The 19051-nt window shown below is 36.2% G+C and overlaps 1 protein-coding gene across 3 annotated transcripts in view; it reads left to right on the forward strand.

Moving 5' to 3' along the window:
• The window catches only part of rxfp2l (relaxin family peptide receptor 2, like), a 41667-nt gene that overhangs the window by 21533 nt on the left and 1083 nt on the right, over positions 1 to 19051 (forward strand). For 2 of the 3 annotated variants that reach the window (XM_057327565.1, XM_057327558.1), the window contains 12 exons: positions 387 to 458; positions 991 to 1062; positions 1447 to 1518; positions 1877 to 1951; positions 2689 to 2760; positions 4538 to 4609; positions 5444 to 5515; positions 5715 to 5786; positions 11396 to 11467; positions 13370 to 13599; positions 16209 to 16619; positions 18170 to 18382. In XM_057327565.1, coding sequence (XP_057183548.1) covers positions 387 to 458; positions 991 to 1062; positions 1447 to 1518; positions 1877 to 1951; positions 2689 to 2760; positions 4538 to 4609; positions 5444 to 5515; positions 5715 to 5786; positions 11396 to 11467; positions 13370 to 13599; positions 16209 to 16619; positions 18170 to 18382 — 1505 coding nt within the window. Of the gene's footprint in view, positions 1 to 386; positions 459 to 990; positions 1063 to 1446; positions 1519 to 1876; positions 1952 to 2688; positions 2761 to 4537; positions 4610 to 5443; positions 5516 to 5714; positions 5787 to 11395; positions 11468 to 13369; positions 13600 to 16208; positions 16620 to 18169; positions 18383 to 19051 lie in introns of those variants that run through there. The other variant, XM_057327573.1, reaches the window with a different exon arrangement.

Genomic DNA, 19051 nt, shown 5'->3' on the forward strand with positions numbered 1-19051 from the left:
AGCCTTTAAATTGAACGTGTTGTGATATTTTAAGGATGTTTTATGTACTGTAAATACAATATAGCCTACTGATGTGATGTATATTTATGTGATGAGCTTCTAAAAATAACAGTGACATTGACTCATACATCTGGATTACTGTTTTTATACATTGTGTACTTAGAATTTGTGTAATGGACAGTGTACCGTCAAATGTTTCATTTGCAACAATAACTGGCTGATTTCATGTTCTATTAGTTATTACATACACAGTCAATTTAACCATTTAACTGTAATTTATAATATTTGACTGCAGAATGCTGCATTTGATCAATCAAAACTATACAGTACATACTGTACTCATCCTGAACTAAACATTGACTCAAACTCTCTCTTTCTCTCTGCAGACATTTGGAGAGTAATAGTATAGAAATGATCTCCAAGAGGGCATTTTCCGGATTGTTCTCTTTGCGTAAACTGTGAGTCAAACTATAATGTGTGAGTTCATTAACTGTGTATATTATGTGCACATAAATCATTCATCGTTTACAACTTGCTATTAATCTTTTCTGAGCTCTGCTTCAAATGAGCATGTGGGACTGTACCTGTGTGAAATTATGAGCATCCCATCTGATTCATCACATCAGTCTGATGCTTTCATCATCTTCATTTATTCATAGAATTATGATGGCACAATGGGGCTGCGGGATTACGATTAATTCTGATGATGATTAAAGAATGAATTTGAATGCTTGTGTCATGTATGCATGTATGCTCTGGCGGGAACCTGTTAGTGTGTTTGGAACATGACACAGTTAGTTACATGACACAGTGACACTGTGAGTGTGTGTGTTTAATATGTCTGGATCAGTACACAACTGTTGAGCTAATCAACAATGTACTTGCACTAATGAGAGCGAGAGAGAGAGCAAGTGGGATATGCAATCATACAACTTTAAATCATATCGTCATTGATGTGACCTTCTCTTGTTCTCTGTCTCATTTCTGCAGTTTTTTGAGTCAGAATAGGATTTTATCTCTGAAAGCAGGGATATTTAGTGACCTCAGCAGTTTGGAGTGGCTGTAAGTGGAAAAACACACTTTTACACACACACGAGAACTGATAATAAATGCTATTCAATTGGGAATAATTCGCCCCCTCTCTCTTCTTTCACTTTATTTTTTAAGATACTTTCTGCCTTGCTTTTTATTTGCTTTTGTTCTCACACATAATTGACAGACTGTGTTTGTTCTCTGTATGAGTGAAATCTAGAATGTTTAAAATGAAGCCTGTCTCTTTAAGAGCTCAGATTGTACTTATTACTAAAAACTGAAAAATGTTCTCCTCAAAAGACCTGCAGTTATTTCAGATAATGCTTAGATGGCTATCAAGGTCAACCGTTTGAATATTGAGTAATATTTCGTTCTTTATTTGATGTCTGTTTGTCTCTCTTGGTGCATGTTTAGGATTTTGGATGAGAATAGAATATCATCTTTGCGGCAGAAGTCTTTTGAAGGCCTGAAGTCTTTATTTTTCTTGTAAGAACTTGTTTTTTCACCTTGACATTGTTAACAGATCAACATTTTATTAAACTAATATTAAAGGAAATGCTCACCCGAAAATTCTATCATTATTTACTCACCCTCATTACATGGTAGTCAATGGTAGCCATGAACGGTTTGGTTACAAGCTTTCTTCCAAATATATTTCTCTGTGTTCATCAGAACAAAGAAATGTATATAGATTTGCAACAACTTGAGGGTGAGTAAATGATGATAGAATTTTCATTTTTGGGTGAACTGTCCCTTTAAGAATACAGTATGTGTTAAAATCTTAATTTCTTTTGTACAGCTCAACACATTCATAAAATACTGTGTGTATGTTTGTACTTTGCAGATCTTTATTGAATAACTCTGTTGAGCAGTTTCCTAAAACGTCTATCTGTCTCGAGATGCCCCGCCTCAATTGGTTGTGAGTTATAAACATAATTACATCACATAGATCTTATATTAATGACAACATTTTTCAAAAGGAAAGTTTGTAAAGTATAATTTTTTTAAACATTATACCGTTCAATTTTATATACTGTGCAAGGTAGCCTATACTGTAAATCAATAATGCTTGGACTGTCGACCTTTAGTGGAACTTTACTGTATAGCTAAGGTGATGAACCTGTGTGAATCTAAGAAAACTGACATTCTTTCACTAAATATTTCAGTTAGTAGTCTGCAACAGCAACTGCAAAATGTCAGAAATGTCTAAGAAAACATCCTACAGGATTTGTGTGTGGATGCCACTTGGTTCATTTCACATCAAACTTATTTTATTCAAACATTAGAATAATTTTGTACATTCTGTTTCATACATTTTTAAAATAGCTTTTTCCAGTCTTCATATCATATTAATTGACTTATCATTTTGTGTTAACTAGTGCTACACTACACCGGTGCTTGAAAATAAAGAACTATCTGTTGTTCCAGTTCTGAAAATGATTTTTCATAGAACTACTCTTCATAAAAAAAGAGAAATTGGATTGCTTGTCAAGTGTCCAGATTTTTTTATTTTCTTTAAACTAGAAATGCAAACACAATTTCATGTTTATGACTGATAGTAATGAATCTAAATATTTAATAAATATGAATGCATTTACATCCCCCTCTCCATTACTGAGAGCAGTTTCAAGTGAATGAGTGTGTTGGTTTCTGCAGGGAAATGGAGGGAAATAGAATATCTTCTCTCTGGGCTTCAAGTTTCAAAAACTGTTCTTCACTTACTGTTTTGTGAGTATCAACAAAGCAAGCGCACCCACACTTTCTCTTTAACACACAATGTAAGCTGCAGTGATTGTTACAGTTTATATAGTAGATAGTTATATAGATTTTTATTGAGTGTTGAGGAGAGAGAGGTGGGGCAAGTTTCCCTAAGTCTCAGCTGGAAACACTTACAAATAAATGCAGTCTTAGGTTAAACTGAATAATTTAGGACCTTATCAGATTAAAGACATAAGGAAGGAATACATTAAAATAATTACATAATGTATGAGATGTTGATGTGCATCATGGATATCTTCTGTTGCTGTGAGGAAGATCTTTGATCTGTTATAGTGACATTTGAAGGACAGGCTGTCCTAAGGGATCAAGCCTGCAGCTTCAGGACAACTTCTCTTACTTTCCTGATTTCACAATATGTAGATTTAATACACAAATATGGATAAGACATGTCAATGAAAGGTTAATCAATGGGTCAGTACACTCAATGAAAAAGTTATTAATCTATTTACATGTTGTTCTAAACTGACTTTCCCTTACAAAAAAGTAAATGCTGCATGTAAGTGTACATCAAGTTCATTTCATATACAGTATACTTAAATAAAGTGCAAGAATATTAAAGTATACTTTATATAGTATACTAATATGTACTAGTAGTGTACGTGTAAGTGTACTATTTCAATACTGTTTGGGACTAAAATGGCCCACTTTTTTGTTTTTAAGCATACTTTTAATCATACTTTGAGTATAACTAGTAAACTGTGAGTACACAACTAGTTTACAACTACATCTTAGGTTATAGGTATAGTTCACTAGTTCAATTGTTGTAGCACATTAGTTAGTTCATGAGAGTACACTTTGAAGTATACTCTCAGTAAATTATTAGAATACTAACTGTTTCAGGAAACTACTACCATATTTGTATATTGTATTTTTAGTGAATTTATATCTTCTTTTTGCACTTTAAATATATGACTAGGTTTTTATTTGGGTATTAATTTTATATCTGAAATGTACCTTACACTGTAGGCAAAATACACTAGTCTATTATATATAGGCCTACTCTATTATTATTATATAAGATTACTATTATATACTAGTCTATATATCAATGCAGAAATTAAGGGACCACTCCAAAATTATTTTTATCCTTTCTGAATTTACTATTTATAGCTTTGTGTTTAAGTAAAATGATCATTTTTGTTTAATTATGTGAAATAGTGACAACATTTCTCTCAAATTCCCAAAATTATACTAATAACACATTATTCACATTATTGTATTGAAATAATTTAGGAAGGGTCTCTGAATCTTATTGACTGGTTTGTTTGTATTTAATACACTTTTCAGCCACTCTAAATCTATCATTTAAACAGCTGTTTCTCATATCACAGCAAACCACATTTCTTCACATATGTTCCAATATTTTATCAGTCACATTTGTCTAGTGCTTTTCAAGTCTTATACGTGACTGTAAGTGTGTGCCTGTGTACTCGGGCATTATTGGAAAGATTTGAAGTAGTTCTCTGTAGCATGAAGCAGAAGGACGGTGGTTAAGTGTGATCCTAATATACTCTCTCAAGACCCAGAGACAGAGAGAAGCTTATTTACATATAGATGTATATGACTTCATTCCACGGCTGTGAAGACTTTGGTGATTTGGGTTATACGTTTGAGATGCTGATGTGTGTGTGTGTGTGCGTGCGTGCGTGCGTGCGTGCGTGCGTGCGTGCGTGCGTGCGTGCGTGTGTGTGTGTGTGTGTGTGTGTGTGTGCGCTCGTGTGTTTAGGGCACTGAGGAGGAACCACATTAGCTCCATTGAGGAGGGAACATTTGCAGACATGCATAAATTGATAGACTTGTGAGTATGTGTATCACACACACATTTTCTTTCTTTCTTTCTTTCTTTCTTTCTTTCTTTCTTTCTTTCTTTCTTTCTTTCTTTCTTTCTTTCTTTCTTTCTTTCTTTCTTTCTTTCTTTCTTTCTTTCTTTCTTTCTTTCTTTCTTTCTTTCTTTCTTTCTTTCTTTCTTTCTTTCTTTCTTTCTTTCTTTCTTTCTTTCTTTCTTTCTTTCAAGCCCTGGGGAGCACACACACTGATAAAAATGCATGTATTGAATGCTCTGCAAGTCCCATTTGATAGGAATTTTTAAACTTAAATGTTTGAGCTTGACAGCCTCTGGTCATACTGCAGAACTAATTTTCTTTATCGGTAATGTCTTATTTTCCTGCCAAAATATCTGAACATTCTAAACAGATAAGTACATTTGCAAAATTGCCAATAATATTAAGACTCGTTTTGAGAGAATATAATTTTTTTATTGTTTTTGTACCCTATTGGCAAATTTCAGCATTTAAATGTTGTTATGTTCATGCATGAGACATAGTCTCTGAAAACAAGTCTTACTCTCTTGTTTTGTGTGCTGGAAGAAAGTCGCACAAGCAACAACAAGAGTCATTTGATTTATCATAATAATCATTTTAGGTGAACTATTTCTTTAAGCAAAGCTCTGCTGCGGATTGACCCCTTCAAGGTGGAGAGAGAAAAGCAAAGAGAGAGTAAATACTCTCAGCATAATAAGCATAAATCTGGCAACAGAGCTGGTGAAACAGCTTTTATTTGACCTTTTTTTCGTTTTTACTTCCATTCGTGATTAAGGTGATAAATGAGCTGCTGAATGTGATTTCTTTTACAGAGATGTGTCTGTGAACCAGATTCAAGATCTGCCTCCATCTCTCTTCCAGAACCTCCAGAACCTTAAACAGCTGTAAGACGTTCTTCACTTGATTATTATTACTATATTGTTCAAAGCTCAAAGTCTAACACAATTTTTCTACTGGTCTGTCAGTGTTTTTCACTTGCCTTGTGTTTATCTTTCTAGTGATTTATTAATTACTTAAAAGCCTGTTGAGATCACACAAGACGTATTCTCAACCATCAATGTTTGTGTGTTTTTATTGTTTTAGAAATATCTCCAACAATCCTCTGGCGCACATATACAGCAATCAGTTTGACAGTTTGGTGAATTTACAGTCTCTGTGAGTAAACAGGTGTCACATTTTTTTCATTTGTACATAAGATCAGATACATGTCTCAAGGGAGCACTTGTATTCATTCATATGTGCAGAATGTATGCAGTAATCCACAATGTTATATTGAAATGAGAATCACGTTCATAACTGCCAGTCTCGGCGGTGATCATCCTCAGTCTTTTAATCAGACAGTTATTGTGAGGTCAGTTTAGAGGGGCTCTTATACGGGCTCTTATCAGACAGTTAATTACAGCTACAAATATATAATGTGCTGATGCTTCTTGATGGTCAAAGTGTTATAAAAGGAAATTAAGATATTCATATTTGTCTGTTTTGTATATTTGTCTGTCCCTGACGTTTTCTGTCTCAAATATGTAGCAGCTCAGAATGTTCTAACCTAACACAAATCGAAAAACTGCTGATTTTTCTGTCCACACAACAATTGAAAATACTGAAAAAAACAGCCATTGAGAAAAATGAGAGCACTTTTCTCAGAGCATAAAAGGACAAACACACACCTCTTATCATCAACAATGCTTCTACAGATAAGATGCCAAAGATGGCACAGTGTTACTCGTCCACATGTCCTCTGTAGACCTTCATAGCATTATATACACAAGTAGGACATAATGTTCCTGGTAGTGTTGCTTTTGTCAACCAAAATTATGACTAACGTTAAATATCGTCGTCAACGTACCTTTATCGAGACGAGACGAGACACAACGTAAATGCTGGTCATGTGACAATGACTATAATTAAATGTATAATGCAATATTGTTGACGAATAAAAACGAGACTAAATGTGGTTTACAAAATAAAAACTATGCTAAAATGTCTCTTCGTTTTCGTTGACCAAAACGAGACTAGACGAAATGTTATAACGTTATTTCGTCTGATGCTTTAACCTAACGTTAGATGCGGAGCGGAATCCTGTTATTTAAATGTCATCTGGCTGTTCTGCGTGTCTGAGTGAATTACGTGCACAGTTTAACATACAACATGAGTGATGGTCGAGGATTTATCTGCGTCTGCACTGTATGAGGATATGAACAAATGATCTTCATCTCCAGAGTTGCTCTGAGAGTTTATTTTACGAGCTTTTTAATGAAGCTATCGGCAAACACAAAAACTCAAGCGTCTTCCCAAAGACCCGTCAAAATAAAAGTCCCGTTAAATTGAACACTCAGACAAAAAATACTTTAGTGAACTATAGTATTTGCTATTGAAAATTGTAGTGCCCTTGTAGTAAATTGATAAACACTGTATACTGTCACGGTCGGCAGGCCCGGATTAAGAATTCAGAGGCCCCTGGGCACAAGTGTCTTATGGACCCCCCCCACACACACATACACACAATAAAGTTTTAAATTGGCCTATAGGGTACTATGCGTATAAACACCTCTATCTTTTACAGGATTACATTGACAAGTTACAAACTATGATATAACAATATCAACACCTGTACACATCCTCCATCATACAGGATTACACCTCATGATTGCAACAATGCTTTTCTGGACCAGCAACAACAATATTAAGACATTTCCCAGCATACTGTAACTCACTGGCATATGCAAGCAGCACACACTACCACACCTCTATCAATTCAGTTCTATCAGATTCTTCCATAATTCACAAACAAACATGCAGGACATGCAAAACTGTTCTTAAGAGACAATATAAGAACTTTCTTAAGATAAATTACAGAAAGTTCTTAGGAATATTCTTAAGTGCAATTTTTTAATATTTTCATCTTCATTTTTCTAAGAATAAATAGACAGTCTGTCATTGATTGTACTACAAGAGTAATTTGTCTATTTGTTAAACTTTATTTGTATAACAAGCACCTTGCGAATCACGTTCTTATTTAAGCGTTTAATGTGTTACAGTAAATGGCATTAACGAGTATTATAAGTATACTTCTTTAGGCTAGGCTATATATTACGACGTCATCATATTTGTGCGTATGTAAACATTTCGCAATGTATGTAAAAGCACTGTATTATCTAATAACGAAGGCTTAATATTGTTAAAGTAGGGCAGGTACTGATCAACATTATATCAATATAAAATAATTCATAATTGGCAAGGAAGCACCACCAAATAAATGTAAAAAACGCTTACCTTTTAAGATTTAAGACAGCCGCGAGGGTATATCAACTCATTATATTTACAACAATAAAACCGTTCTCATTGACATACGGTGTTTCCAGTTTCTGTTGTCAGTTCATGACGCGACATCATCTAACAACTCACAATAAAAAGCGGTGATTTCGGATAACGTTATATGTTCGTTCACACAGCCTCATGGTAACCATGTGCATTTTTACAGATGAAGTTTGCTCATATTTATATATCCAAACAGTCGATAACAGTGACAGGTTGTTGGAAACGCTGTTTTGTACTCATCTTATTCACGAGTCACTTGTCGTAGTGCTTCTTCCAGCCTCTCACTGTACAGAGTGACGCCGAGAGAAGGGATCCCTGCGCTGGGAAAGAGAGACCTCGCTCTCGCGGGGCAGCACTGGCGACATTTTCCCACTGAATGAAATCTAAGGTTTATCCAAGAAGTGGATAGATTTGTCGCTATGTGCTTCTTCTGAACAAAAGCTGCTAGATGGCTCGTAAAAGTGACTAAATCAAAAGACTAATTTTCTAATTCAGAAACAGTGTTTTGTGTGTGCACCTCCATGTGTGCACACAATGAATATGGCGTAAACGCTGTTATGTGAAATTTTCTTCCCCTTGCCTGGGCCCCAAGCGCGCATGGGCCCCTGGGCCTTTGCCCATAATGCCCATTGGATAATCCGGCCCTGACGGTCGGTGGCGGACAGAACCCAGGTGCAGACAGAAGAAGGGGGGTAAACACAAAAGATTTTAATAACACAAAACAAAAACCCTTGATGGGGGACAAACACAATAACCAAAATGCTTTTAAAAAGACAAAGAAAAACTTCCCGCAATGGGGCAAATCAGAAACTAAGGCAAAACTAAATAAACTCACTTTTAGGAAACAAATGCAAGGACAAGGCAAGACTAAGATGCATTAACACGGGGTCACACAAACACAACGAAAGCGCACAGGACAATGAAACATGAGGGCATTTTAAAGGGGAATACAAACGAGGGATAATAACACAGGGCAGGTGAGGGTAATGAAACACGGCAGGGAAGCAATACAGGAAACGAGAGGGGCGAGGTCAATGACAGGTCACGAGAAAACACATGGAGTGTCAAAACATAAACACCCATGGCTTTCTCACACTAAACCAAAGGCTTTGTCACGACTCTGCCACAGGACCAAGAAAACCATGACAAGATAAGGCAGAGTCGTGACAGTATACTATAGTAAAGTTCAAAAACACGATAGTATCTAAGAATTTTACCGCAGTTTACTATAGGAAATACTATAGTATACTACAGTAATTTGTGTGGACAAATATACCACTATTGTATAGTAAAAAAGGAAAACACACAAATTAGAAAAATTCAAACAAATTTAGGTAGTTTAAAATTTATATGGCCCTAATTTATCCATCTCTATGTAACATGAATGTCTTTTGTCAGTTACCTGCCTTTTCGTGATGAACTGCACTTGCAGTCATCATTTTTTTTTGACAACTGACAATTTATACTTGTGCTCCTATACTGTTTGGCCTGTGCTACCAAACTTTAAACCTCTCTAGCTCCAGTGCTATGTGCAAAAAAGTCTGCATTAATTTACTGCATTAATGTATGCTACTACAGGGCACTGAGGGCAGGCACTCTTCTCCTGTTGGTTCTTTGCAATGCTGGCAAATGTAACCTTCCAGTTGACTTGCGAAATCACTTCCATTTGTTTTATTAATAAAGGATATTGTTACAAATACAAATACTTTGATTTTAATAGTCACACAGCAAGAAAAAGAAAATTTGTATAGGAAAAAAGATGCATCGACGATCGTTTTATCATCGCAGCCCTCTGAATCGCAATCGAATCGTGACATGCCTAGAGATTCCCACCCCTACCGATGGCCTTAAATTCATATCAGAGCATCTTCCGTGTCTGGAATGGATGTATTCTTGAGTCTATAAGGTAACAATAATATAATAAGATAACCTTGTTTGAAATGGGTTTGGCTAAAAGAAAATTTTGGTTTCGTCTATACTACTAGGTACTTATACTATATTGACTGAGTTAAATAGAATTGTATTACTAAAAAGAGTCTAAAATACCATTTTCATTGACTAAAACTAGACTAAAATGTCATCAGTTTTCGTCAACTAAAACTAGACGAAAATAGTCATGGACAATTCTGACTAAAATTAGACTAAAATGCTCAGACTTTTAGTCGACTGAAACTTGACTAGACTAAAAAGAGTATGAACGTGACTAAAACGAATAAAAACTAAAATGACAGCTTGACACAAAGACTAGACTAAAACTAAAATTAAAACAGGCCTCCAAAAACAACACTATTCCTGGATCAACATCCTATATTGTTCCTGAAAATCCATTCCTGTCAGCCAATCACAGCCCTATCTAGAGAAAAACTTTATTGCATAGAGGTTCCACTGAGCTGTTATCAATTTTGTCTCAAATATTTCTTCTGAAATTCCTTTAGAGGAAAAGAAAGAGAATCAAATAAACAATTGTTGACATCGAGTTGACATTCATGTGGTGAGCTGAGAAAATGTTTGGGGTATTTTGAAATATCTGACTTTTGATGACAAACTTTAATATTTTGCCAAATGTGAGGTTATAGCTTGTGAAATTGTGTTTTTTGGAAGTTTGTGATATCACTTTTAAAACTTGTGAGATAACTGAGATCTCCACAGAAAGATTTTAGAAAGCAGGAGATTAAAGGGATACTTCACCCAAAAATGAAAATTCTGTCATCATTTACTCACCCTCCAAACTTGTATAAATTTCTTTGGTTTGCTGAACACACAGGAAGATATTTAGAAGAATGTTAGATTTCGCCCTCCATTGACTCCCATAGTATTTCTTTCCCCTACTATGGGAGTCAACGGGGGGGAGGGGCGAGATTTGAAATTTGTCCAAATTTATTCCTGTGTGTTCTTTGTGCAAAACAAAGAAACTTATACAGGTTTGGAACAATCTGAGGGTGAGTAGCCTAAATGATGACAGAATTTTCATTTTTGGGTGAAGTATCCCTTTAAGAAGATAAAGCCTGTTGCCCTTTAATCCCACAGAAACAACAGAGAACAATATAAAAAACGTTTCCTTTTATGGGTTTTCCTAGCCGAACATTTAACCTTAAGCCCTAATTTAAAGGAAAAGTTCACCCTCTAAAATTCTGTCATTGTTCACATGCCCCCTTGTAATTTCAAACCTGTATGACTTTATTTCTACTGCAGAATACAAAAGAAGATATTTTGGGAAACCGTTGGTCCCCATCGACTTGCATTGGTTTTGTGTCCATACAATAGACATACCAACATTTTTCAAAATATCTTTTTTGTGTTTTGCAAATGTAATTAAAAGCTTGGTAAACAGGCCTAAAGTTGTCTTCTTATACTGAAATAAAGTGTGCATGTTCTCTGGATGAAAAACAGCTGAATGATAAATACCTCATAGTGAATCATTCCCCATCTATCTGCTTTGTATACAGGAGTATGGAAGAAGTGGAGATTCTCGACATCAGCATCAGGATGTTCCGGCCCCTAAATAACCTCACTCACATGTGAGCAAGTTAAAACATTCATCACAACACTGCATCTGTCATTTGGGTTGGGAATCGAAAATCAATTCCAATTGATAAAAGATTCAATGGGGCTTATGCACACAGAGCGATGACGTCCTTCCGCTAAAATCTCTGCCAGCTCTGTTGCATCCGGTGCCATAGGGAACAATGGCTTCAGGATGCACATAGGATTACGATCAACAATGTGAGTCTAATTATTCAAACACTTCGCCATAGGTCAACAACCAAAAAGGAGAAGCACTTCAGGCTATCCGTTTCAAGGTACTTCAACAAATATGAAAAAAAGCAAAGTGAACTTTTGCACTTACTAGAGGCATGATCACAGATGTACTTAACAATGTTCACCCGTAGTGCTGTCAGATCGCAGAAATTTGAACGTTTTCTTACTAATCACATCATTATCACTTGGTGAAAAATCCCCTTAGTGCTATGAGAGTGGAAGTGACCTAGCTGGCAGAGATTTTAGCGGAAGTACGTCATCGTCCTGTGTACAGATACCCTATTCCTCTTATCAATTCCTGTATGCACATTTTCAGAAATGTGCATGCGGAATAGTTCATCTTTAAAATGGAAATTCTGTCATCATTTACACACCGTCACCCTTGTCATTTCAAACCTGTATGATTTTCTTTCTTCTGCAAAACACAAAAGAAGATATTTTGAAAAATGTCGGTAACCAAAAACCGTTGGTCCTCATTGACTTCTATTGTATGGACACAAAACCAATGACAAAGTCAATGGGGATCAAAGGTTTTCTGCTATCAACATCTTTTGTGTTCTTTTGTGTCACTTGTGTCAGCTCTAGGGTGAATGATAACTTAAAAAGCCATACCTGCATGTAAATAACTTGCCTTGAACTTCTAGCATCAAGATTATAAGATGTCTCTCTCTGCTCATGAATCATTTGATCTTTTTCCCATCCCATTTAATATCTCCAGAACAGGTGTGTCCCCTATGGAGAAACGAATCCGATATAAAAAAGCCATAGAGATGAATCCTTCAGAGAAATTTTTAATGGAATTCCATCAATTCTGATTGAGGAATGAGTCCCCCCACCCTGCACACACTTTGGCTTTGTGCAGATGAGTGGTGCTGTATTGAAGTCTTCATAAAGTTAAACCTCACAGTGAACTCTAATGCACTTTGATGTGGATATGAGTTTACTGTAATTGTTACTTTACAGACATCCGTTGCATTAAAGAATCTCTTTATATATGAGAGAGTCTGCTCTGGCAGATTGTGTCAGGAATAAGCCAGCACTTCTACTCCTTTCTGAGCCGTTGATCAATCAGAAGTAAATGTGAATGGATCTATTGTGTGTACACTCTACTCAAAGACTCGCCTTTTAAGTATCAACACTTGAGAGTGCACTAGAACGTGGGTTTAAGTTCATTACACATTACACATTCTTAACAAACTATGTTACAAAAATGATTTTTTTATATGAATAATATTACCAGAGTTCAAAACACAACATATGCTGGTCTGTTCGACAGGATTATGTACACCCCAAATAGCAAAAATAATTGTATTAATATTGAATCAATGTTTAATTGGTTATTTACAATGTTTATTAAACATTAAATCAATTTAGTTTTTATCCTGTACGCCCCAAATAGCAAAAATAATTGTATTAATGTTGAATCAATGTTAAATTGGTCATTTACAATGTTTATTAAACATTAAATCAATTTAGTTTTTATCCTGTACGCCCCAAATAGCAAAAATAATTGTATTAATATTGAATCAATGTTAAATTGGTCATTTACAGTGTTTATTAAACATTAAATCAATTTAGTTTTTTTTATCTTTGGCTGCTCTACATCACACATTTGTTCTTCTGCTGTCTGTTTGTGTTATGTACATGTGGGATACCGTCAGCTATTTCAAGCGCTTTGAATTCTGCGGATATTCTCCCAACGTGCGAAGCTGCAAGCCGAACACAGATGGAATCTCCTCCTTTGAGAATCTCCTTGCTAACATCATTCTGCGTGTGTTTGTCTGGGTCGTTGCCTTCATCATTTGCTTCGGAAACATCTTCGTCATCTGTCTGCGCTCTTGTATCGCCTCTGAGAATCAACATCACACCATGGCCATCAAATCGCTTTGCTGTAAGTCTGTTATATATCGAACAGTAGTGTCACAGAACCAGTAACAGTTCAGAACCATTCCTATTAAAAACTTAAAGAAACCAGTGGACTACGTCATTCTTGTGATACGATATAACAAGGGTTTGAAATGAACACCTGCCAACCATAGACAGTATAAAACATGGACGTAGTGTCCGTGACGTCACCCCAAGGTTTGGAGCCGGTGTTCTGCCAATTTATGCTACCCATAAATTTGTGCTACCCTCGTGTTGTGATTGGGTTGGGGGAGGGGTTATTTAGGTGTAAGGGTTGGGTTGGGGGAGGGGTTAGTCCTTTTTGTATGGAGGTAGCAAAATTTGATAGGGATGCATAAATTGGCAGAACACCGGTCGTCGCCATTTTGACAGCGCGTCACCCCTTGATAATTGCAAATGGACAAAGAGGCGGGATGTGGGTGGAGCTGAGGTTGCTGAAACCACGCCCGCCTAGCTCGATGCGATCAAGTTACAGTAGCTCGGGCTAAGGTCAAGGAGCTAATGATATAAGTTAGCCTATACTGCATTGATGGTTGGGATTGGAAAATATAAAAAGATACATCATAAGATACAGCAGTGGCAATCTACCTGTCACTCAAGTGGCCACACCCTTAATTATGTAGAATTTTAAGGCTTAATATAATTTAAACGGATGAGTTATACACCAAGAAATCCCCCCCCTCACAGTTGTCATGAAAGACAAAATTAGCTATATAGACCAAAACCACTTTTTGTTCCAGGCTGTAAAAAAATGTTTTTGCTGTGAAGTTGGCATTTTAACATGGTGTGTTTATGGAATTGACTCCCTTTTGGAGCCTGCCTCTAGCGGCCAGACGATGAATTGCAGTTTAAGTCACTTATTGGTTTCATGAAAGAGACCAAAAGGTTGCTGCTCATTGCCAACCCACCAAATGCAGTTGACTGGGGTGAACAATAAGTTTTAGTGTCAGGTGTCAAGCTGTTAATGCATTTTTCATGAAAAGGATGAAGGATAAGGTTGAAATAGGAAGTCATTTTTAATAATATGAAACACACTTTTATAAGAAATATATAAAAATATGTTTTCTGACTTACCGGTAACATAGAAACTTAGCAGCCATTTTGACTGGTAAGTGAATAAGTTAACCCTGGATAAAACTAAAGCAGAAAACGATGTGCACTATACTCAATGCATACACAATATGATGTACTGTATTCCCAAAAACATCATGTTCAAGGCAACATAAATTTGCATTCACAACTAATTTGCATAATGACACATTTCTGTGTGAAACAGGATATTCATAACAGTAACCGGTGGGACCTAATCTAGAGGCGGGCAATTTATTTCACTCAGGTTTAAATCAATAAAAACAAACACAAATCAATTCAAGACAAACATTTTTCTTTTAAAAAAATCTGCACTGATGAGTCCTTCATAATCATTCAATAAGACAAGAATGATTTTATATTGACATAATACATAATTATCCACTGAAGTGAATCAAAGCTCATAAATAATGACTTGTTTGTTTTCTAAAATGTGTGAGTGTGAGTGAAATGTCTAATTTCGTCATTCAGTGACATCAGACAAACATGATTAAAGGGTCAAAGTTCCCTCTAATTGCAGCATCTACACTCACACAAACACACACACACACACACATGCCATTAGGTTTCTAATTATACACATCAACACACAGCCCTGAAACTCAATCAATTATACATCTATGCAGTATCACAAGCTTTTATTAAACATCAAAACACACACTTTCCCACCCGCCTCGCAGATAAATAATTACAACCAACAGCAACACAAATAGAGCTGGTTGATTCATACCTCGCTGACGCAGGACGCAAACAGCAGCAACACAACTCATACCTGGACAGAGGCTTTCATTGTACAGCAGACGAATTTTCTACCGAATCGGAGTACAGAGCTATTCAGTTGGGGATCGGGGGGTAAAGGCTAATCCACGTCTCAGAGACCACAAGATAGCAGCCACAGAGCTGGAAAAAAATTGATGGATACATGCAAGGTTTTTTTGTAACCTACATGGAGTTAAAAGGACCCTTTGCTCTCTTAAATTATCAATACGTACTACCCCCTCAGAAGAGGGATGTGCGGAGGGAGGAAAGACTCTATGTTTCTCTATAGCGTTGGAAATGGCCATTGGTTGACATTGGCTGGAATGTTCTGCAGCAGCGGTAGTGATGGGGTTTCGTTCTTTCAAATGTTCGACTAGAATATCACTAAGGCTCTTGCAGAAATTTGCAGTGCACTGAACAACTCACTAGGGAGGTGAAGATTCTAATGAATGAGAAACATGAATGAGGGAGGGGAAGTGATATGGAAATAGCAGTGTGAATTAAATATTTGGTGGTTGTTAATAATTAGATGAACCGACTGGCCAGAAGGTTTCTGTAGCACACACACACGGGCGATCGAGAGAGAGAGAGAGAGACCTGACCTCACACACTAGTAACGATAAATATAGCACAAAAAAACTTGACAGGTTAATGAATTATGGATGAATGATTGAATGAATGAAAAGATGGATAAATGGATGGATAGATGATAAATGGCGTTAATCTCCAACTGTTGCTCTCTGATAGGTGCAGACTGTCTGATGGGCGTGTACCTTCTTTTCATTGGTGCCTTTGACATTAAATACTGCGGCGAATATAACCGCCATGCTCAGATATGGATGGAAAGCCTGTCCTGCCAGCTGATTGGCTCTCTGGCCATGCTGTCCACGGAGGTATCCGTCATGATGTTGACCTACATGACTTTGGAGAAGTACCTGTGCATCGTCTTCCCGTTCCAGCATTACCGCGCTGGCCGAAAACAGACCCTCTGCTCGCTGACCTTCATCTGGCTGCTGGGATTCGTCATTGCTGTTATTCCCTTCTGGGATAAACAGACATTTGGGAATTTTTATGGTCGAAATGGAGTTTGTTTCCCTCTTCACTCAGACCAGACAGAGAAACCTGGTGCCAGATGCTACTCTACAGCCATCTTCCTCGGTGAGAGCAGAGGGCACTGAAGTGTGTGTTTTGGGTTTGTTTGTACCAGTCTCTGGAGGTTTGAATTGGTCTTTTCTGAGATTATTGAACAATAACCTGCATTTCCCCAGAGATTCAACAATGCTGTGTATCAAAAAAGTTTTTGAAGGAGAGAAAGTAAACTCAGTCACAGAATAATGCTGCCAACTTGTGCCAAGGTTGCATTAACCACCAGTCAGTCAATTGTACACGTAAGATTGGGAACAAAATCTATTACAAGCGAGAGTAAACAAAACAGCATAGAATTACAGATGAATAGACTTCAGTTTGTGTATTGTCAATCAATGCTGGATAGCCCGCTTCATTGAGTCTCATACGCTTTCTGACTTTTGATCATTGGTGTGTTTAATGAAAAGAAAAAGCATTTATAAATGTGTTCATTAATAAGTAATTTACAAATGCATTATAAAGCAGTTATAACTGCATGAACAAAAAGGGGGATTCTAACAAAATACCTGCCAAATAGTGAGCAGGTATAAGAAAAACAACATAACAACCTATAGTGTCCCCTGACAGCCTATATTGCAAACAACATCAAGATAATAATGAATCTGCTTTCGAGTCAAATAAATAATGAATAAATACATTTATTAAGCATTTATAACATGTGAGTTAAAAATGGCTCACTATTTAGCAGGAATCCTTCTTTTTATTCGTGCATTTATAACTGCTTCATAATGCATTTGTAAATGACTTATAAATCATTAATGAACACATTTATAAATGCTTTATAAAGGGTACCTTAATGTAAAGTGTTACCGAACTCCCAGAATGGGTCACTCTGTACCACTGAATCAGACCAAAATAAAGACAACATTTATACAAATCTAAACTAATGAAACACCCCCGTTTCAAGATAAATGTTATTGCTCAAGAGGTTGCTCTTTTTTTTAACTAAGATTTGATAACTGACATCTCAGTTGTTTCATATCAGTATCAACTTAGTCTGATGTTTCTCATAAAATTACTAGAAATAAGTTTAGAAATAAATACAGAAAAAATACATGTAGAGTATGCAGGTGTAAAATGAATGCAGATTGTAAAGGTAAAATAATCTAGATTTTGTTAAATTTGATGAGAAATGCTAAACTTGATGAGAAATGATCAATGAAATCTTCAAATATATTTTCTTTGGATTCCAGATTTGGCAAATGTGAGCTCAGTTTGTGACATTGCTAAGATCTCCTCTGAAACTCAAATAGAGACATTTGCGAGATTTCGAGCTCTTTTTCTCAAGAGTAATACACAGGAGACTTAGTAAAGTTCACATTTGCTCTCTATTTTATCCCATTAATGTATAGGAGAAATAATTGACATTAGACCTCAACTGTGATTTTTCCACTGTTAGCTGGTTATGGGCAGATCACTCCTACATCTTCCCACATTTTTTGAGTTCATTTTGAGGCTAAAACGTTTCCAAATCTTCCAGTCTAAACTTCAAGTTCAAATGCACAACAAACATTCTGTGCTACCTTTACCTTGTTATCGTTGCTTCTTTGTTTGTCCATCAGGTCTGAATCTGCTGGCCTTCGTGATGATCGTATTCTCCTATTCCAGTATGTTTTACTCTGTGCAGAAGACGGCAAAGACAGCTCGCCAGACAGTATTTGATCGTGAGGTCTCCATCGCAAAGAGATTTTTCTTCATTGTCTTCACTGATGCGATGTGCTGGATCCCCATCTTCCTCTTGAAGATTCTCTCGCTGCTGAGAGTACAGATCGCAGGTACGAGTGTCAATATATTTCACAACCTATCAGAGTAGACATTGACGCATTAGGTTATTATGAGCGTGCACCTTAACTCATAATTGCCATGGCTTTGAACATTAGCTAATGATCTTAATGAGCCAGATCATTCATATAATTTCAAGGTGAAATAAGACTAAGGATCACCAGAGGTGATTTGTCCTGGACTCCAGTCAATAAAACTCTGAAATTCTCCTGTGTGTTCTTGTGGAGCTCTTATATTATTCCGAAAATGCAACCCAAGGATCTACGTGTTCATTGGGTAAACCTGGATTTTTAAGATTAAAAATATAGCTATAGCGTTTTTCTTAAAGTCTGATTACTAACAACTTCTGTTTGAGAGTGAACTCTACGTTACATTTTTATCAGCGTTGTTTAGTAAATGCTATTTCTAGTAATGCTGTATGCTACAGTATTTCAGTTTTTTTTAAAGCAATATCTGGCAACACTGGTTGTGGTACATATGATTGGGCTTAAAGATTTTTTTAAACAATACTGTATTTTGTATTTTGTATTTTCTTAGTTTTTTTTTATTTTGATAAGTGAAATTGGAACTGGTGTGTCCCAAAAAGTGAATAACAAATGGTATATTCTAGTCTTTTATTCACTTTAGATAAAAGCATCTGCTAAATAATTAAATTTTGTCAT

This window comes from Triplophysa rosa, linkage group LG2 (assembly GCF_024868665.1).
Source record: "Triplophysa rosa linkage group LG2, Trosa_1v2, whole genome shotgun sequence".
In the NCBI taxonomy this organism is placed as follows: domain Eukaryota; kingdom Metazoa; phylum Chordata; class Actinopteri; order Cypriniformes; family Nemacheilidae; genus Triplophysa; species Triplophysa rosa.